The 19,722-nt window shown below is 37.5% G+C and overlaps 1 protein-coding gene across 1 annotated transcript; it reads right to left on the bottom strand.

Moving 5' to 3' along the window:
* Positions 1–164: 164 nt before the first annotated feature.
* Positions 165–19,221, bottom strand: tdrd6a (tudor domain containing 6a). Its single transcript, XM_088625656.1, has 8 exons — positions 18,916–19,221; positions 8,792–15,083; positions 7,566–7,681; positions 6,930–7,019; positions 6,058–6,118; positions 5,574–5,663; positions 5,248–5,301; positions 165–1,742 (listed from the first exon to the last, which is right to left on the bottom strand). The coding sequence occupies exons 2-8, from the start codon at positions 15,015–15,017 to the stop codon at positions 1,561–1,563; spliced, it is 6,819 nt and encodes a 2,272-aa protein (XP_088481782.1). The 5' UTR covers positions 15,018–15,083; positions 18,916–19,221; the 3' UTR covers positions 165–1,560.
* Positions 19,222–19,722: the final 501 nt, after the last annotated feature.

The raw sequence follows: 19,722 nt of genomic DNA, 5'->3' as shown, positions 1-19,722 counted from the left end.
ATTATTCTATGGTATCTTCTTAAGACTAACACTTATTTACAGATCTACACATTCAAGATCCTAAAGATTGACAAACGGATAATCCATTCATCTCTTTTTGTGAAGCAAGATCCTACAAATCGGGAAAACAATTTAACATCACATGATAAAAGACTGACAACTACTTTCCAATCTCTGCTTTTTATTTGGCTTGACTATAAATAAGAAAACTTTTGTCAAGAGCATGACAATTCAGTTTTGGCTTCAACGTCAGCAAAAAAATTAACACTGGAAACCATGCATGTACATGGTACAAATGAAACAGCACACAGAAGAAAGCAACAGTCATTCAATGTGCTTACATGCAGTGACAGTTCTATCCAAATAAGCAATTTCTGCTATAGACTCTTGAACAAAAGGCTACTTTCCATGAGCACTGTAGAATTAAATTTTATACTCAAAGCAAAGAAAACCATTTGTATCCATTATAACATAAGAATTTAGAGGCAATAGATGATACAAAAAGGGATTGATACTTTCACTTAAATGTTAGTTTCTAATAGCCAAGAGCATTTTGAATGCAAAATTTCTCACAAATGTTATGACAACTTAGATGTGCAATGTTTTAACATTTCAGAGAAAATGTTTTTTCATATCAATTGAATGCTTACTGAGCAACCAAATACTAAATATTCAGTTATTCTATGAATTTATTTTAAAAAATGACAACGATTGTAGGGTGTAATCAGACAGATGTTCTCACTCCAATGGTATTTACAAAAACATTTCAAGGCATGTTCGTTTAAAGTAAATTTAAATACCATAGACTTTAAAGTTGCGAACGCGGTTTTCATTACCCGCAATCCCCGTCTACATCATGTTTTGCTTCTACAACAAATACATAACCAAATCAAAATTTAAACCAGTGGTATTTTCTGTTTTAACACTATTTTCTAACAAATTTGTGGAAAAAAGCTACATATATTTTAACAAATAACCCAAGAAAAACTCTTATGCAATACACAGCTGACAAATTTAAACATTAAATCAAGCTTTGCAAAAAAACAGACTTATTTTGTATGAGTTCTGTTCTCATTCTGTACAGAGTATTACATCTTCTATGCTCAGGAAACAACTACTAGACAAGATACTGTAGCCTTTTATGTACAAGTTGTACGTTAAGGATATTGAATATTACACTTTAATCACTAATCTAAATGCATGAATATGCTGACTCAAAATGAAAGCCAAGTCCAACATTAACAGTTGACATTAATAATGTGTCTGACAAAGCATCTCAACTTTGGTGGAAAAAATGCTGAATTATTTTGTCAGTGTAAACTTACTTTGTAATCAGTTTGTATAGAGGTCCCCAAGAAAAACTTTTAAAATATAGCATGTTCCCCAAATTTGTAGATTGACAAGTTTCATTCATTGAAGAGAGAGAGAGAATCTGAGACCAGTGGCAAAATACAGATTTGTGCTTTTCAACATTACAGTTCATTATACCTAACTAAAACCACAGAAAAGAAGGTGATAGATGTTTCAGGATAGGTTTTAAAGGCTAATTTATAAGAAAATCTACTTTGGATCCAAATCTTCATGTTTTTCTTCGTTGTTCACCCCCTCTTCCACTATCTGCTCTGACGTTTTAAGAGGAAATTCCATTTTCGTGTCAAATGTGGTCATTTCATCTGCAGATGTTTCTTCATTGACTTCTAAGTCAGGCTTCCCAACAGCGGTCACTTTATCTAGCTCCACATCTTCCGAGAGAAAAACAATCAGAAAAGTCACGTGAGATTTTATACTCTATTTTTAAAGCAAACTAGATCAATGTTTAATATAATTCCATGTCAGATGTTCAAAAATACAAAAGGTCCAATAAGAGTTTTATGTTTTCCTAGCATTTTAAAGTTTACCCTTTAAAATCTAATCTTACCTCAAGGTTCAAATTGTAGAAATATTACAGCAGTGGTTCTCAGTTTTTGGACCAAGTACCACCCCTGATCAAACCAAAGCATCCAAGTACCACCTACAAGTCATCATCTCATAGGAACCACAGAAAATCTCAACGACCAACATCAGCATGCACGTGCACATACAATTAAAATAGCACTGAGCACTTATACCACATTGTAGTAGTTTTCCGACGCTTGCTAACACTAGCAGTGCTGTTTGTCAGGTTCAGCAAAAGAGCTAATGTTGGTGCCCCATAGTTGTAGGAAGAATGAGAAACCAAATGATGAGAGCAAAACATGACAATGTATACAGCCGATTACCTAAGAGCTGTGTCCTTTAGCTTCATGGATAATAATACTTAAGGAATAATAATAATCAACTATTTTATATAGCGCCTTTAATGTGGCTTCTCAAAGCGCTTTACAGGATGACAATAACAATAAATAAGAAGAATACACAAGATAAGACAATTACAACAATAACAATATAGGAGACCGTGGAAGGTGGTACTAAGAAGAGTAGAGGGGTGAAGAATGGAACCAGTTAAGAAAAGGCTTTTCTGAAGGTTTTGAGTCTGGATTTGAAGGAGTTTAGAGAAGGTGACTCTCTGATATCCTTGGGCAAAGAGTTCCAGAGCTTGGGGGGCATAACAGGAGAAGGCCCTGTCACCCATACAATGTAGACGGGCTTGGGGGACAGTAAGGATGGCAGAATTTGAAGAGCGGAGGTTGCGAGGTGGGGGGTAGGGCAATAATAGTTCAGACCGGTATTGAGGTGCCAAGCCACATAGAGCCTTATAGGTGAGCATGAGGATTTTAAAGTCCACGCGGAATTTGACCGGAAGCCAGTGCAAGGACTCCAGGACAGGAGTAATGTGCTCACTTGCACTAGACCTGGTCAGGATTCTGGCTGCTGAATTTTGGACATACTGCGGTTTGTTCGGGGTAGATTTAGATACCCCAGCGAGTAGAGCATTGCAATAGTCAATTCGAGACAATACAAATATGTTGATTAGCTTTTCAGCCACAGTTAATGATAGCATAGGGCGTAGTCTTGCGATATTTCTAAGGTGAAAAAAATATGTTTTGACAGTATGCTGCACATGTGGGTCAAATGTTAAGCCAGAATCGAATATGACCCCAAGGTTTTTCAATTTAGATTGAAGCTCAAGTACAGAGCTATCTACAGATAGGGTTACAGGACTGGCTTTACGAAGTTGATGGGGGGTACCAATAAGCATGACTTCAGTCTTGTCGCAGTTAAGATGAAGGAAGTTTTGAGTCATCCACATTTTTATGTCAGAGATGCAATTAGATAGAGTAGAGACAGCCACATCAGTGTCAGGTTTGGTATGGATGTATATTTGAGTATCGTCAGCGTAAAAATGAAAGCTGAGGCCATGTGATCTTAAAAGCTGACCAAGTGGGAACACGTAAATGCTGAAGAGCAAGGGGCCCAGTATTGAGCCCTGGGGGACACCAGACTTGACAAGACCAATTTCAGACCTGTACCCATTGAGAGAAACAAAGTGACAGAGATCAGTGAGGTAAGATTTAAACCATTTGAGGGCAGTGGTGACTTTGACCAGGGCAGTTTCTGTGCTGTGAAGTTGACGGAAGGATTCGAAAAGGTTGTTTGTCATGAGGTGGTTACGTAACTGAAGTATGACAGCACGTTCTAGAATTTTAGAGAGAAAGGGTAAGTTGGAGATGGGCTGAAAGTTGTTAAGATTGTCGAGACCCATGCTAGGCTTTTTTAAATAAATGACTAAAACCCTTTTGTAATGATTTTGAACATGAACTTTGAGGAGTTTATTGATTAAATCACCTAGGGATCAATCAACCATTTCAGTGACCAAAATGAGATTGTTCCAATTGTTTAGGAATTGGGTTTTAAAGCTGCAAGACTGTAGCTTTCCGGGACAAGGTTTGGCTCCCCCTTTCATGCAAACAAAGGCTTGGTGCAAGCAAACGTTTTAACTGTTACATAGGGAGCAGCAGCAGACTGGCACCCTCCATGTCTATTTACATTTTCAGAGATGACATTTTACCTCAATGATGAAGTAAAATGGTTCTCCAAAAACAAAAAGATTTCAATCTCCTATTTTGGTAGGTGGAGCACATTGTTGAGCAGGCAAACAAATTGACAAGGTGACAGCTAGAATCCCCAAGCAAAGATTTTTCCAAAGCAGGAATTATGGAAGCAGCTAATAGTGAAGAACATCCTCTCATTACATAATGAGAACTGAGAATGAGTTTACAGTTAATTTTTTAACATTTTAAATGAAAGTCACAAAATTCCCAACTTAAATAACAGGACTATCTCACTTTAGGTTTATCTTACTGATTACACTGTAATCTTCCAATAAGCAAAAAAAAAAAAAGAAAAATGTATGCCCTTCTGTAAATAATTTGTATTATAGGACAGGTTGTGGCTAATTACTGATTATGCAGATTGCAGGATCTTTAACATCAGTCATAGGACTCCACCTGTGTAGCCACCACTGGAATTAATATGCTTTACTTTACATTTGCAATGCACATTTTGCACCAGGTTACAGACCCAAGATCTGTTACAAAGGTGAGAAGGTCATTTAGCCAATATAGTCTATTTTGTCAGCAGTTAACTGATCCAAGGATCTCATTCAATTGTTTCTCGAAGAATGCCAAAGTAACAGATTTAAAATGGCTACATAGCTTGCAACAATTCTCACATACCTCTGGCACCTAATTTTTTCAGTTTAAAATCTACTTCCCCATGGTTTCGACTTGTGTCCTCTGACGATTCTGAATATGTCCACAGGGAAAAGTCCTACTGGTGATGCATTGTTACAGTAGTAATCCTGCTCAGTACAACAGGAACCACGGGCTCAGATATTTGATGTACAGTATGTACTTAGCGGCGAAGCCTAGGGTGCAGAGCTACCATCTGTTGGATTATGACCAAAGGACCTACATTTTGTATCGGCACTCTTTATTCATAATAACGGATCAGTAATTCCAGTGCTCAATACGGAGATATTTCACATGATTATACTTCAAATTATGAAAGAATTTAATTGAAAATCAAAACATAAAAGCTGAGCTGCACACTCACATGTTCAAGAGAAAGTAAAAGTTTAAAGCATTACTATAGTTTTCTAAATTCAGATGAGCTTCAAAAGTATTTACTGTATACTGCCTGAGAGAGGTACCACTCCATCTTTGTGGGGAAAGCCCACAAAAATAATAATTTACTCCATTGACCATAAGTTGCAAAGGACACGCATAGGGTACAAGACAACAACATAATATCTATACAAGCACTTACCAGGCACTTTCCCCGATTCAACACCGGCAGTGACTGCCTGAGAGTCAGCCTGGATGGAAACATTTTAGTCCATCACTTGTTGCCAGCATAACATTCAGTATAATAATAGCTCAAGACTACAGAATATAACTCCAATATTCAGGTAACAAGTACTTTGTAAGGAAAGGCGTACATAAGGTACTTATATAATTACAACTTTACTCTTCGGTCAGAAAACCTGAAGGAAAGGAAAATTTCAAGAAAATAATTGCTAAAAATATTTAATAAAAGCAGATTAAATATTTGTGACGTAAACTAATTTAGCCATTTGCAAGTTTAAAAGGCTACCAATTGTTGTTCTTCAATGCAGAAAGAAGGTATTGTTGTAGTAGCATCAATTCCACTGTCAATCTTTTCATCATCTTGTAAAGACACATCTAAAATACAAAGAAAATGGCCAAGTTATAGGAATGCATACAATCTTCAGCCTTCTGACCCACAAACAGTAATGTGCTCACCTTCAGATGTAATTCTATTCATAAATAAAAATAGAAGAATAATAAGAGTTTAGATTCTGTGTCCTACTTTCACACAATTGATAAGCCTTTACAACAAGAGAAAAACCATCTACTTAAATGGAAATCCTAGGTCAGGGGGGTAAAAAAGGGTCACCTTTCAATTGTCACATGCTTACAACCTTTAAAACAGCCGATTATGCTTGCACACTTAACTGGTTCAATTAAAACATTAAGGTCTGAAATGGAGTGAAAAAAAAACTCGGCAATCAAGCACCGTAGTTGTTTGATCCCGTCCATCCCGTCACAAGCTTACCTTGTTTGGCAGCATATTCTGAAGAAACGAGATCCACTTCAGCACTTGAAACCTTTACTGGCTGTATATTTAAAAAACAAAAAAGCAACACCCTACTTGATCACATGCAGAAACAAGTTAATGGTAGATTATAAATTAGACTAAGCGGCCTACACATTTTCAATAAATACTCTTTACGGAATAAATATGACCCAAATCATTGCAGCTTCACAGGATAAACTTTTACATATGCACCTTCCCCAACAACATATGTGTGCATTTAAATAGCATCTATCATAAGATGCATCACATATAGAAGTGCAATCATTTCATATGCCACAGTACAGTACCCGCCTGGGTGATGCCTGGCAGCCAATATGCACCACCAGCCCCAACTACATTCCAGCGAGACATCCCTTCAGTAATTGAGAGAAATTTAGGAAACCACATTGTCTAAGCCCAGACTGGAATTAGGCTAGGACATCCAGGTTAGCACTCCTACTCATTCAACAATATTTACAAGATCTTTAATGAGCAAGTAGGCAGAACTTTGGTTTAATGTTTCATCTGAAAGATGGCATTTCTTACACCAAAGTTATGCTAACTGATATGGAAATTCATCTGCAGAAGAGTGCCGCCTATAGGTCCATCAAGAACCAGGTTGAGATCCTTTTGAGAAGTTATTGCAAATAGTTTTTCATATAATCCCACTAGATCTGTTCCCCTGTGGATGTGGATTTAAGTACAACTAGATGAACAACTGCATTCTCCCCATGTCAGTGGAAAGCTTTTAAACGCCCTTAATTTCTTTTATAACCTCTCAGGAATTGAGTACACCTCATGTAAAAACAAATACAACTTTTAACATTAAAGATCATAAGCTTTCTACCAACCTCAGCATGATGAACTATTCCTTCAGGAATGTTTTTCCAGATATTTTGCAAGTCCACTATAGCTTCTGCATTAGATTCCAAAAGCAACACCTGTATGATAAACAATAGTTTTACATTTAAGAAAATATATAATCTCTTAAAAATAAAAAGCAGCTAAATATTTCAATTCTTAAGCCTGATAATGAAGAGCTCTCATTTATTTGTATAGGTTTCTTTTAATCCCACATCTTTGCTTAAATCCAAAAATCTTATTTCTAGTACATTCTTCCACATCATGTAGTAATTAGACATTAATAAAAAATAGAATTTATAATTGAATAATGCTTAAATGCTTTTCTGAAATATCATGAAACGCCAAGTCAAGTTGCAGATTAAAATTAACGTGGCAAGACAAAAAACTTTTAATAGGGAAGAGCCAGCATTTAGTAGCAAGCAGAAATCAGATAACCATTTCATAGAGTAGCAAAAGTCTAAAACATCCTCCTTGTTTCAAATATGACTCCCAGAAACGTCATTATTCCAGTTTCTAAATTTTCCCACTGTAAAATGAGATTAGGAAACAAAACACTTATCTACTTCAAACATGCATAGACCTTTTAAAGTGCTTCATTAGATTTAGTGTTTGGTGTTACATACCTTTATCCTGTCAACATAGATCTTCAGAATTATTGCTTTGCACCAAGTGTTATACACATAGGACCACACAACACAGTTTGAGCCAATAGAAAGTTCTCCTTCCAGTTGAGTAAAACCTAGAAATGAATGATTAAAACCACTTCAAATTAAGTACAGGAAACAAAGTGCTTAGAGTTGTTCTGCACAACCACTTTTGCTTTTAAGAACAATATACTAAGTTGAAAAGTGTAATCAATGTTGCATTTCATAAACAACAAATTTATGGAAAATGCAACTTAGTTAAGTTCTGGTAGTCTTAAATGTCATCTTAACAAATGAACAAAATACCCAAATGTAAAATCATAACTGTGTTCTGCTCCAATCAAGTGGCACTGGAAGGACTACACCTCACTGCAGGACACTAGGTAGGAAAGCACTAGTCTTTTTTCCTCACAGACGCCATTACAAAAATCATGACTAAAACACATAAGAATTCAATCCCTCAAAAAATCTTGCTGGATTTTTGCAGACTCCTATAGGGGAGACTTAAAACATGTTTTGCAAAATTTATAACTTAGTCCATAAATTTCACATTTATCATTCTTAACCACGACATAAAGGGTTAGGCTGAGATGAAGTCAGAAAAAAAAAATCAAAATAGTGTTAATATGTTAAGTTTTCAGAGGAGTTAGGTATTCCTAGTATTTCTTTTCTTGAAAGCTCATTTTTTTGAGTGATTTCTTCAGTTGAATCTCAGGTTGCCGATTTCTTTTCGACCCTACCAGAGATGCAGCCGAGTATTTATTTTTCCAACTACATCACAAGGTACTCTCATTTCTATCATTTACCACAAATGTCTGCTATTAAGCGTTGACAGATTTTGCAAAGACACCTGCTGCAAGGAGAAAATGGAGAGCTGATTTCTGGTAAAGAAGGCTGCATAGCAGAAATGCTTTCTAAATGTTCAACATGGAAATAACCTCTACTTGTTTCTTTGAAAATAATAATTCACTGGACCCAACACCTCTTTTTTCCCCAGTAAAATCTAAGATGGTTGGCTAATAAACAGCCCCTCTTCTGAAGGAATTAAATGACCGTATTTGTCCCCTTTAATGATCAACATAAACCCCTGTTAATAATGAGACATTTTTATATTGGCTTAAAGGATGATGTATAAACCTTCTGCAGTTATGCGTTTTTCCAAAAGCAGATTCACATTAAGCTTTTAGTGGAACCTTTTGACTAACCTGGTTCAGTTTTTGGCTCCACATTTTGCGCCCTGTGGACCTCCATCTCAGTGGGGAAATCTTCTGCCTCTTTCAAATCAGTAGGGTTTGCAGACAAGGGGTCTGTTAGACATTGTTTGAAAACCTCCTCATAGATGTCACTGCCCTCTACCTGTTCATCAAAGCAAAGATCTTCTTGGGAATCCAAAAGCTCATCAAAGCTTTCATCAGCTGGTTCACCCATCTTATAACTGGGGCATTCTGTAAGGGAGGATGCGCTCAAGGTTTCCAAGGGCTTGCGATTTTGATTTTTTGCATAGAATGTTTTAACATCTTCTACAAGTTCTATGCTACAAGCAGCCATTGCCAAATCTTTAAAATCTCCAAGACCTAATTTAGCTGCATTTTCCCGTCCATTTTCTTCTTGTGAAGATGGTACTCCTGCATTATGTTGATCCAAGCCTTCCGTAAGGTTATCTGGATTGTTTTCTAGTGGACAGTTATATGGAAGATCTTGCAGAGGTTTGTTTACAATGATGGTTCCATTTTCAGACAATTCTACAGTTGGGTCACACGAGGCAACAAGCTTAAGGTCTGCATCTGCATCCACATCGTACATCATCTGCTCCATTTTCAAACACGCGTTATCAGTTGCATCCTCCACCATGTTTGTTAATACTTCATTTTTTTCATTACTTTCTTTAAGCAGACATTGACCTCTTTCAGGTTCACCATTTGTTGAAGTCGGTGTTCTGGATTCAAGCACTTCATCAAAAACAGTCTCTTGGTGTCCCGATGCAGAAATTTGACATGCAAGTTCAACACATTTTTGTTCACCACTTTCAAGATTTTGTTCATACTGAAAATTAAGCTGAACGTTTGGTTGTTGCAAGGCTCCTTCAGTGATTTCTTCCACTTCTTGCAATTCAGTTATGACTTGTGTTTTATATTTTAAATAGCATTCATCAGGAATATTAGTAGGACTTATACTCTGCTCAGCATTCATTTCAACCTCTCCCTGAAGACTTAAAAAATCTGTTACAGTTCTCTGGACTGCTAACTTGAGTTCAATGACATCTTCATGTTGAAGTATTTCAGTTGACTCCAATTGTGGGAGCTCCTGTTCCAAGTCCACCATTTCATCATCACTACCAGCAACAAAGCCTTTCCAGTAATTCCTCATCACATCAGTTATTAATTGCCCATTGCACTGAACTTTAACATTAAATAAAGAAGGTTTGTCAATTTCAGGCTTTTCACAATTCAAAATGGTGACTTCCAGAGGCTGATCTGCAAGAAGCTCATAGAATTTATCTATGGCACCAATATCCCAAGAACCACAAGAATGATCAAAGCCTTCCAACAAGCATAAAAACGCTTGTGTAGGAATTTCCAGCAGCTCAGAAGGTACTGGTCTCACTGAATCATGGTCTACTTCAACTTCATTTCCATAATCCACAAACCGTATAGAGAGGACATCTTGGGTTTTCGATTTCACTTCAGCACGATACCAATGCTCATCGTCTTTAAACAGTGCCAGACATGGGCTTCCAGGAAAGAGATCCTCTATAAATTTAGCACTTGCGTCCACAGAGTTTCCCGTTTCATCAGCTAATTCAGCGATAATTTGAAGGCTATCTGAATCTGCAAACTGACACCAGAAGTATTCAGGGCTTACCAGAGAAGATGCAAAGACCTCTAATGTCTGCCCCTCTGAAATGTCACAACTTTTATACCGTGATGGCAATATTTCTGTGCTGGGATCATCTGCTGGCTTTCTGGGAAGAAAAGACTTTCCTGAAATGGTCCCTCCTGAAGGCTTTGGTTGGCTATCAGGATCCTTTAAAACACCACTATCCCAACTCACTGCAGAACCATGCTCTATTAAATAATCTGCTAACAAGGTACTCTGGTCCTGAAGAGAGACTTCCCAAAGTGATCCTGACTGCTTTATGAAATTGCAAGTTAATTTTTTACCTCCTTCACTTTCACCAATAGCTTCTTTGAAGTGCATCAAAGCGATCTGTGGCCACTCTGGTTTGGAAATAGCACTTTGCACTCCACTTAGCAAGCAGTGAACACTGAGCCTAGGGACTTTCAAGAAGGATTTATCAAGCCAACGGATATTTGAAGAAGAAATGGTTGCCGTGTTGCCAAAATCTATAAATTCTACATCCAGTGTGCCATTTCCATATGTATTTTTTACAACTGCACGATACCAAGAATTATCATCAGGAAATTCTGCGCACACTAAATCATCTGGTTGCAGTTTGTCAATATCAACACATGAAATGGCTGGCAGATCTCGGTTTAGTTTTTCTACAATCAAATATATTTCCTCTTCCTCTTTTGTCAACTGGACAAAGAAGCTAGAAGGGCTATTGGAATGTGACACATATACTTCACATACCAGGCCAGGTTTTATACATTTTGAAGGAAGGTCCTGAAACTTAGGTAGAGGCAAAGATTTAATCTTTTGTACAACATTTTCTCTTGAACCAAAAGGTGCATGAGAGTCCTTTCCATGTTTACCTTTACTTTCCACAGATTCCACAGGAGGGGCATTACTGCACTCCAATGTCAATGGACAAATCTGGTCCTTATATTTGTTTTCAGATGTTCCATCATTTATTTCAGGTGCCCACTGAACTGCAACACTACAGAACTGTTTCACTTTATTTTGCTGCTCTTGCTGGATGCCCTCATCACGGGACTGAGAACGTATAACTTTTGCACTTCCACTATTATCACTGCTCATCTGTTGCATTGATCTAACTTCACAGGTATCCCTAGTCTTGATGGTTCTTGAATTCTTGGAGAATGAATCCGCTCTCTTTCTTAAACTGGTACCATGTGCTTCCAAAGAAATGTTTTCTTTAGTGGAAGTCTCTCCAGGAAATGTTTCTTTAAGCTTTGAATTCAGTTGCATTTTTCCATCATAGAGGTCAACCATGAGTTTTCCACATGGCTCTTTTGACACTACTACAGCTCTGAAACTATTGCCGATGACAACATTCTCAAACCAGACATTAACATAATCTGGTACATCTGCTGCAATATCTGAAAGGCCACATGCAACAGCTTGGACTGGGACAGACATAAGTTCACTAGCTTCAATAGGAATTGGAAGTAGGTCAGATTTGTCTACTTCTTGTGTATCACCGTAATCAACAAAGTACACCTGTATTGTTGGGATGTAAGATTTAATCTGTCCTCTGTACCATTTTCCATCACTGTACTTTGCAAAGCACACTGTACCAAATGTTTGGGGACAACCTGTGCACTCCAACTGTTGACATAGATAGTTTACTTTTTCCGCCAGCTGCTCCACTATGTCAAAATTTTTTCCAAGATGACAGTAAAAATTGCCAACAGTTTTCACATATGTAACAAAGACTTCCTCTTCGCCTCCAATTTTAATATTGTGTGAAGAATAGTAATAGGTATCTAGATGGAATGGTGGCTGGGGGGCTTTTTTCAGAGGTGCACGCTGGGCTAAACCCTTCTGAACTAGCAAGCTGCAAACACTCTGAAATGGTGTTTCAAGATCTACCACGTTGAATACCACTTTGCTGGAATCATACATAACTGCATAAATGGTACATTTCAAATCCAAACCAGTAGAGTCTGCAATATCTACAAAGTCCTGAAACTCAGATTTTGCAGCATCACTCCAGTTCAAAGGATCATGGCCAAAAGCTTGAATCAAGTTGTATAAACTGCATCGAAAAGCCTGACCTTCCATCTGAAGAAACAATGGATTTATAGCTCGTAGGTCTTTTATGAAAACCCTCTCCATTTTGCCATAATCTATGTACAAAACATCAACTTCTAGTGAAGAATGTTTTTTGATTACTAATGCTCTGTACCATAATCCATTTTCAGGGCACCGAGCTATACAGGCAGTTTCAGATGGCTGGTAAAGTTCAGGAGAAGTAGAACAGTGACTCTGAATGTCTCGCATCATTAAATTAAGACTTGATAGGTTTTTGTAGATCTGGCACCAAAAATCATTTGGACTTTCAATATGTGATACTTTTACCCCTACAGAACTTCCAATTGGAAAAAGGTGTTCTTTGAAGACGGGCTTAGTTTCAGAACCTACTGCAGGAATGCTGCTGGACAAAGGACAAGAATAGTCTTTTGCTGCATCCAAATGTGAATTCTTCTCTGTTGAACATTGCACTTTGGGTCCAGGAAGAGGCACCCTTCCTTGTTTGGAGACAGGTTTCTTAAAATCCCGACACTCAGCATAACCAGCACTGCACAGTAATTTATTTATACTTTGCTCTCCATCAGCTAATGCAGATGTTAAATGGACAGCATATCTGTCTGGGAGTTTTGCTGACACACAGACTTCAAGTACCTTATCTGCAACTGCTTTTGTAAAGAAAATAATTGCATTTCGACTCCAATTATCGTCCTTAGGATAAATGCCAGACAGGCAACACTTCAGTGCTAAAGCAGGTAGCTCCTGGTATTTTGAAGGAAGAACTTTAAGGTTGTGCCAATCCACAATTTCTGTGTTTCCATAATCCACAAAATACACCTTCACCTGCTGTCCAAGGACTTCATTAACAACAGCCCTATAAAATGAACTGTCCTTTGACTTGGCAACACAGTAAAGTCCAACTGTAGGAGTTCTGACAATCCCTTCCATTTCGGGTGCATTGTCATAAAGGTTACTAATGCTGTTCATCAGTTGGTCAAATTCAACACTATACTCATGTTTACGAATCCAGAATTCAGAGGGGTCAACTACAAATTCTACAACTGCTTCACAAGAAGCATTTAGTTTCAATTTTCCTGCTGCTGACTTTGCCTGTCTTCCTTCTACAAGAGTTTTGGGGACTAGACAATCACCTTGACCTCTTTTTCCCAGTGATGCTAGAGATTTTGGAGATACTGTTTTACAAATGGCATATTCACCAGGTGATTTCTGCACTTCTAACAAACACTTCTCTCTCATTCCAAACAAGTTATTTATATTCATGTTTTCATCTCCATAGAGGGTCACATAATAGACACCTTCTGAATAGTTCTGATATTCAAATTTTGCAATGACAACCTGGTTGAGAAGTAAGGATTTCAGATATTTAACCTGAGAAGTTGACCATCCAGCACCTTGATCACTTATGCCCAGCATTGAACACGCATAAGTAACAACAGGCATTCTGAAGAACTCGGGGGCTAATGACCTAAGGCTACCAATAGGAACACATTCTTTAATCCCATAATCTACATGCAACACCTCCACAACATTCTTGCACGGAAAGACTTGCTGCAATACTGACCGATACCATTTGCCATCGCTGCCTCTTGCAGCACAAGCAGAGCCTAATGCTTCAGATTTGATCTTCTCTATACCTGACCTCCCTTCATAATGCTGTGTTATCTGCTCCGTCATTCTCTTTAACTCTTGAGAAAAAACTCTCAACTGGCAAAACAAACGTGAAGGATGCACTAACTCTGTAATGATAACAGTCTCCACTGTTTCTGCTTGGATTTGTGGATAGAAGTAAACCTGTGTGCTTTGAATAAGCTCTGCTCTGTGGGGAGCAGTGCTCTCTGTTTGGTCTTTTCCTTTATCAGATGAAAACAGCTTATTTTCTGGGATGGCGACTGCCCCAGTAAGCGACTTCAATGATCTTTCAACAAAGAATTTAAACATTTCACTGGACAACTTCTTGGCAAATCCCATTTCATACATCTGTTTGGATATACTAGGGATGTCAAGGAGGAAAGTTCTATGGGGTATCAGCACATCTTGGACATATCCTTCAAATCTTCTACCACGCAGAGAGCTAAGAAACTCTAAAGCCACTGGAGACCATTTATTCTCTGGTGAAAGAGGTAAAATATTTGCAAGAACACAGAATTCCACCTCAGGTGGCAAGAGAAATAAGTCTTTTTGACCCCAGGCCAAATTATAAAAATTAACAGCAAGTGTCTTTCCTTCATCAATAAGGAACACATCATAATCTTTCCCATGTCTGGTGACTATTCTAGCTCTGTACCATGTTTCAAGTATTTGTACCAGACACAGATCTCCTGGATTTCCTTCTACTCCACTAAACCTTTCCTTCGGAAACTGAATGTCTGCTCTCATTCGCTGATATTCTAACTTACTTTCTTGATCAAAGCTACCCCATAGCTCCACCAAAACACAAAGTGGGTTTAGATTGACCCTTGTAATATGAACAGTAATGTTTGAGCCAGGTGCTGGAAGTCCAGGAATTGAATACATTGTGAAGAAAATGCAGAATCCACACAGCCAAAGGATTTTACAGAAGATATTTGTGCTTCTGCATCTCTGTAAAAAACAAAAACAAACATTTTGTCAAAAGTTAACATCACATGCAATTCTAAACAAAAACACATCACACAAAATATGCTTCATCTTCAAGTATAATATTACTCGCTGGCGTTTACACTTTAATCAGCAATTAAATAACCTCAAAATTAAAAAAATACTTAGGATGAAGGTTTAGAACATTTACCAATGGATCACTATAGCATTCAACTAAAAACCTGCAAGCTTAAAATACTCACTCATGTATAAAAAAGTACTCTAATAGTTTTAGATTTTCTGATGATTTACAAACCACACTACAGACAGCGAGTAGAAAATAAGTACTTTCATTATATCATTAATAATCAACATCTTGATATAAAAGGTCCAGAATTAGAACACATGTACAAGCAGTTCATGTTTTCTATATTACAAAGAAAGGTCTCACACTAGTTTGACATTGTTATTATGTAAAAACAGGTTTCTCTTGTTAACCACAAACCTGTAAACTGACCTACACATGCTCCTTATATGCTGCTTGCTTAGAGTTTTGATAATCCCAAAAATGCCTGCAGGCATCCCACGCTATCATATCAGCAATCATTAGGTTATTAGCCAAAGATTCATATCCCAGGTCACACACTGCTGTGGTACCCTTGAGCAAAGTTATTTACCCAAGTTACTTCAGTACAAAAGTATATAAATGGGTACAAGGTACATTGTGGTGAAAAAATAAACCATAAAATCTGAAGTGGATGTAACATATTTAGACATTTAACCTTCAATTAGTCCCAATAGTAGAAAAAATAAACTTACTGGACAAAACACAAAAATTGTACTTTGTTATGTATGTATTATGTTTTTTAAAAAACAGACAGCACTCCATCTTTGTGTGGAAAAAGTGCTCACCAGCATTCAAGAAATTGAATACAGAAATATACATACAGAAACATACAGAAATTGTGGCACCCCATTTAGCAGCAATAACCCATAATAAACATTTCCTGTGTGGCCCTTTCACATGATCCACTTTCGGTTTAGTTGTAGCTGTCGGACAGAGAGCCTTACATTTTCCTCTAGGCTATTCTGGTATAGTATGGAACTCATGGTAGATTCACTGATAAAGGTGTCCTGGTCCTGTGACAGGAAAGCAGACAAACCATCACCCCCCAGGTTCCTCTGGTCAAAGGCAGCATTTGGTTTTCACTAAACTCCACTTTTGACTTGTTTGTCCAGAGAACAATGTTCCAGAAGTCTTGTTCCAATGTGCTGCTTTGAAAACTTAAATGGTGTAGAAATGTTCTTCTTAGAGAGGAAGGTTTTCCTTCTAGTTTTTATTAGTCATTCTTATTCAATCTTTTCCTGATCATGGACTCAAATACTCGGAGTTTTCTAAGACTTCTAGGAGCACTAAACAGTCAGATCTTGAAAAGAATGTGGTAGGACAGCCACTCCTGGGTAGACAGGCAATGGTCTTGAATTACGTCCATTTGTAGATTATCTTTCTTACCATGGTATGATGGACTTCATATTGTTTGGAAATTGCTTTAAACCCTTCCCAGGGGAGAACTGTAGCTGCTTACCACTCTCCAAAGGGTCACATTTCTTTTGTTCTGGACACGATTTTACCACAAACCTGAGTATTTAAGATCAAATTGAGACTTTCAGATTTAATATATATGTGGAATCACTTCCTGAGTATCAACTAACCATTTGCACATTTTGATGAACCTGACGATGTGTAGAATCTTAACTGAGATGGTAGAAATAAGCATGCAGTTTTTCCACACAGACCTTTTGTTCTAAATAACGAAGAATTTGTATACACTCCAATGTGGTTTGTTTTATCTACTATTTGCACTTCTTGAGGACTGGGTAAAGATCAAATGTTAACCATAAAATCTTAAGGAGGTGTAACTTTTCACCTCATTATAAATCACTTTGGACAAAAGGGTCAGCCAAATAAAAGCATAAAGAAAAGAAACTGACAATTTTAAAAAAAATTGGTACTAGCAAGCTACTATATGGGCAGTGATTAACATTTATTACTCTGTCATATATATATACAAATCATAAACTTTCAGCTTTAATTAAAATTAACCTAAAATAAATGTAAACTAAAATACTCCAGATGAGGACACACAACCTACTCAACCTATCCTACCAATTTTAAGGTGCCAGGAACCAAGCACAGCTGCTTTTGGGACTGAATCTGATCATGTGACATATCATAGTGGCTTTGACTCCACTGAAAAATGACAGAGAACATAATGAGACACTTGAGATGCTTAAGAGAACACATGTAGTGTTTTTATGTTAGACTTAGGCTACAGTTATGTGTATAAACACTGTAAAAGTAAACCTCAGGCACTTTCATGTGCTATATTTGTTGCCCTTAATCTGAGTATCTTCCAGTTTAGGTCTGTGGATCTTTACCATTCGGAGTAGCTGGGTCTCCACAGATTTGATAATGACCCAAACTTTTGCCAAAGATTAAGTGATGAAGCCTCAGCTGAGATCCAAGGGATCTCTCTTTTATATATTCTTTCAGTTTACCACAAAACAACATATTGAAACCACTGTATATCTGTTCCTCAATACCCATGATGCCCTATAAGAACCACGTGTATGGAGTTCCTTCACAGTAAATACTCAAATGAGTCCAAGATGCGACAGAACACGCTTAATCAGTCACATTCAGTTTACGTATATGCATTTGCCTAGATTGCAGCTTGCCTCTTTCGCACAACATTTCTCTCTATATCGCCCAGATCTCTCTGTTGCGAACTGCAGGCTCTAAGTGCATTAGAACATCTAATACTGATGACATCTTACTTCATGAGGAAAACATGAAATGTAAATGTATTGCAGTTGAAGGCAATTTTAGTTGAATATTATAATAAATTTCACAAAATTACTGTGTCCGTCTCACGGTAATATCATATTTCAGAAACAAACAGCTTAAGTTTCTGCTGCCATTCCTACATTCGTAGCTTACCCATGCGAGCCAGTGTTCTCTTTAGTACGGTACTACTTGGCCTACAGCAATTGTACTAATTTGGCCCTGCATTTAAATATCTTGTAGAGGACAGCAGCTGCTACTTATGGCTCATTTTAATTAAGGATTTTTTTTTAGTACGGAGCTGGGAAACTGACAATGTGTTGTAATTGGGATTAATTTAGTGTACGGAGCTGCGTATTAACAATCAGCTCATCTACAGTAAATACGCTGGATCAGTTCGTTGCAATTGGCCCAGATATCGCAAGAGTAAATACGCGGATCATGTAAACTTTAATGTGATAATATCTTGGCCTTTAATATGTAAATCAGTAAAATACACTCAACATTTCTACACACAACGCATTTCCTTTTAGTCCTTGTAATTTATGCCTCATACCTTGTCTCATTCTCATTTACCACTGTTTTCACAAATATATTTCAGTTTCATTCGGGCGTTTCTTCGTTGTATCTTCAAACATTCAATATTTTAAAATTAATGTTCTTGTTTCCTACGGATGTTGAGGTCTAGAGCGAAAGAGGATTAGCTGGGAGTGGTTCACGCCAGCGATAAGTGCACATTAAAAAGTTAAAGCCACGGAAACTCCACAAACTAACGGTCAGGGTGCAGTGAGCTTTGATTATCAAAGATGCATCAACGCGGATTACCTTTTCGGCATACAAAATCCACAGCGTCTGATTAAAATTAGAAATTCAACGTCTGGATTTGTAGCCAAAACTGCACCTACCTCAGTATATTTCTCCTTTTCTTAAACTGATTTTGTCTATCAGTGTGCAGTCGCTAGGACTTTAAGTTGTGTTGTTAAAATGTGAATATAAACCACACATACTCACCGTTTCCGTGCACTGTCAAATGGACTGACCTCACAGCCCGCCAACATCTAAAGTGGTCTCCTCTTATTATCTATCCAAGCCCTAACACGTGACCTAGAAAATGCATTCGAAATCACTAATACAAACCCACGTAAAAATACGCCGGTTTACTTGTTTTCTTTATGTAATTGTTTTAAAGTTCAAAGTAGTAAATTCACCGTGCACGAGCACTTCGAACGTCAAAAAGCCGCCATTACTCAATAAAAGACAACTCCTAGAAACAGTTATTTTTACAAGTTTGGACTGATCTAATTGTAGCGCGCGAGGGGGATTCTTTGTGATTTTTTTTAGTTTTTAGAAACTCTACTGGTGATATAAGATATACTAATGTTATTGGAGAGGACTGTACAAAAAAACTTACATCAGTGAAAATGGAAAGGGTGGGTTTTACAAACTGGTACGTTTGGACGCAAGAACAAATATCATGATTTGTTTATTGCCTAAACGTTTTATAAATGTAAAACACGTATTATGATGTTTATATACTGTTACCATACGTAACATATCCTCATTTTTAGTCTTAAACGGTCCGGGATTTTTCCTTATTCTTTTGCCTCAGAGGTTATCGATTCGAAATGGTTATTGGGGATAAAGAGAGATGAACGTTCGAGGGAGCGTCTGTTTGTTGATTTATTACAGTCGTAGACTTGTCTAGCCCCGTTCAGTTTTCGTTCTGAAGAGATCAATACAGTGGTACAAATATCACCAGCCAACCTCCCTTCAATCGACTGTCCTCTGTTTTCAATGTTCAGATATGGTAGCCCTTGT

This window comes from Lepisosteus platostomus, chromosome 3 (assembly GCF_059453375.1).
Source record: "Lepisosteus platostomus isolate fLepPlt1 chromosome 3, fLepPlt1.hap1, whole genome shotgun sequence".
NCBI classification, from domain to species: domain Eukaryota; kingdom Metazoa; phylum Chordata; class Actinopteri; order Semionotiformes; family Lepisosteidae; genus Lepisosteus; species Lepisosteus platostomus.
This window is presented reverse-complemented; position numbering and strand designations above follow the sequence as displayed.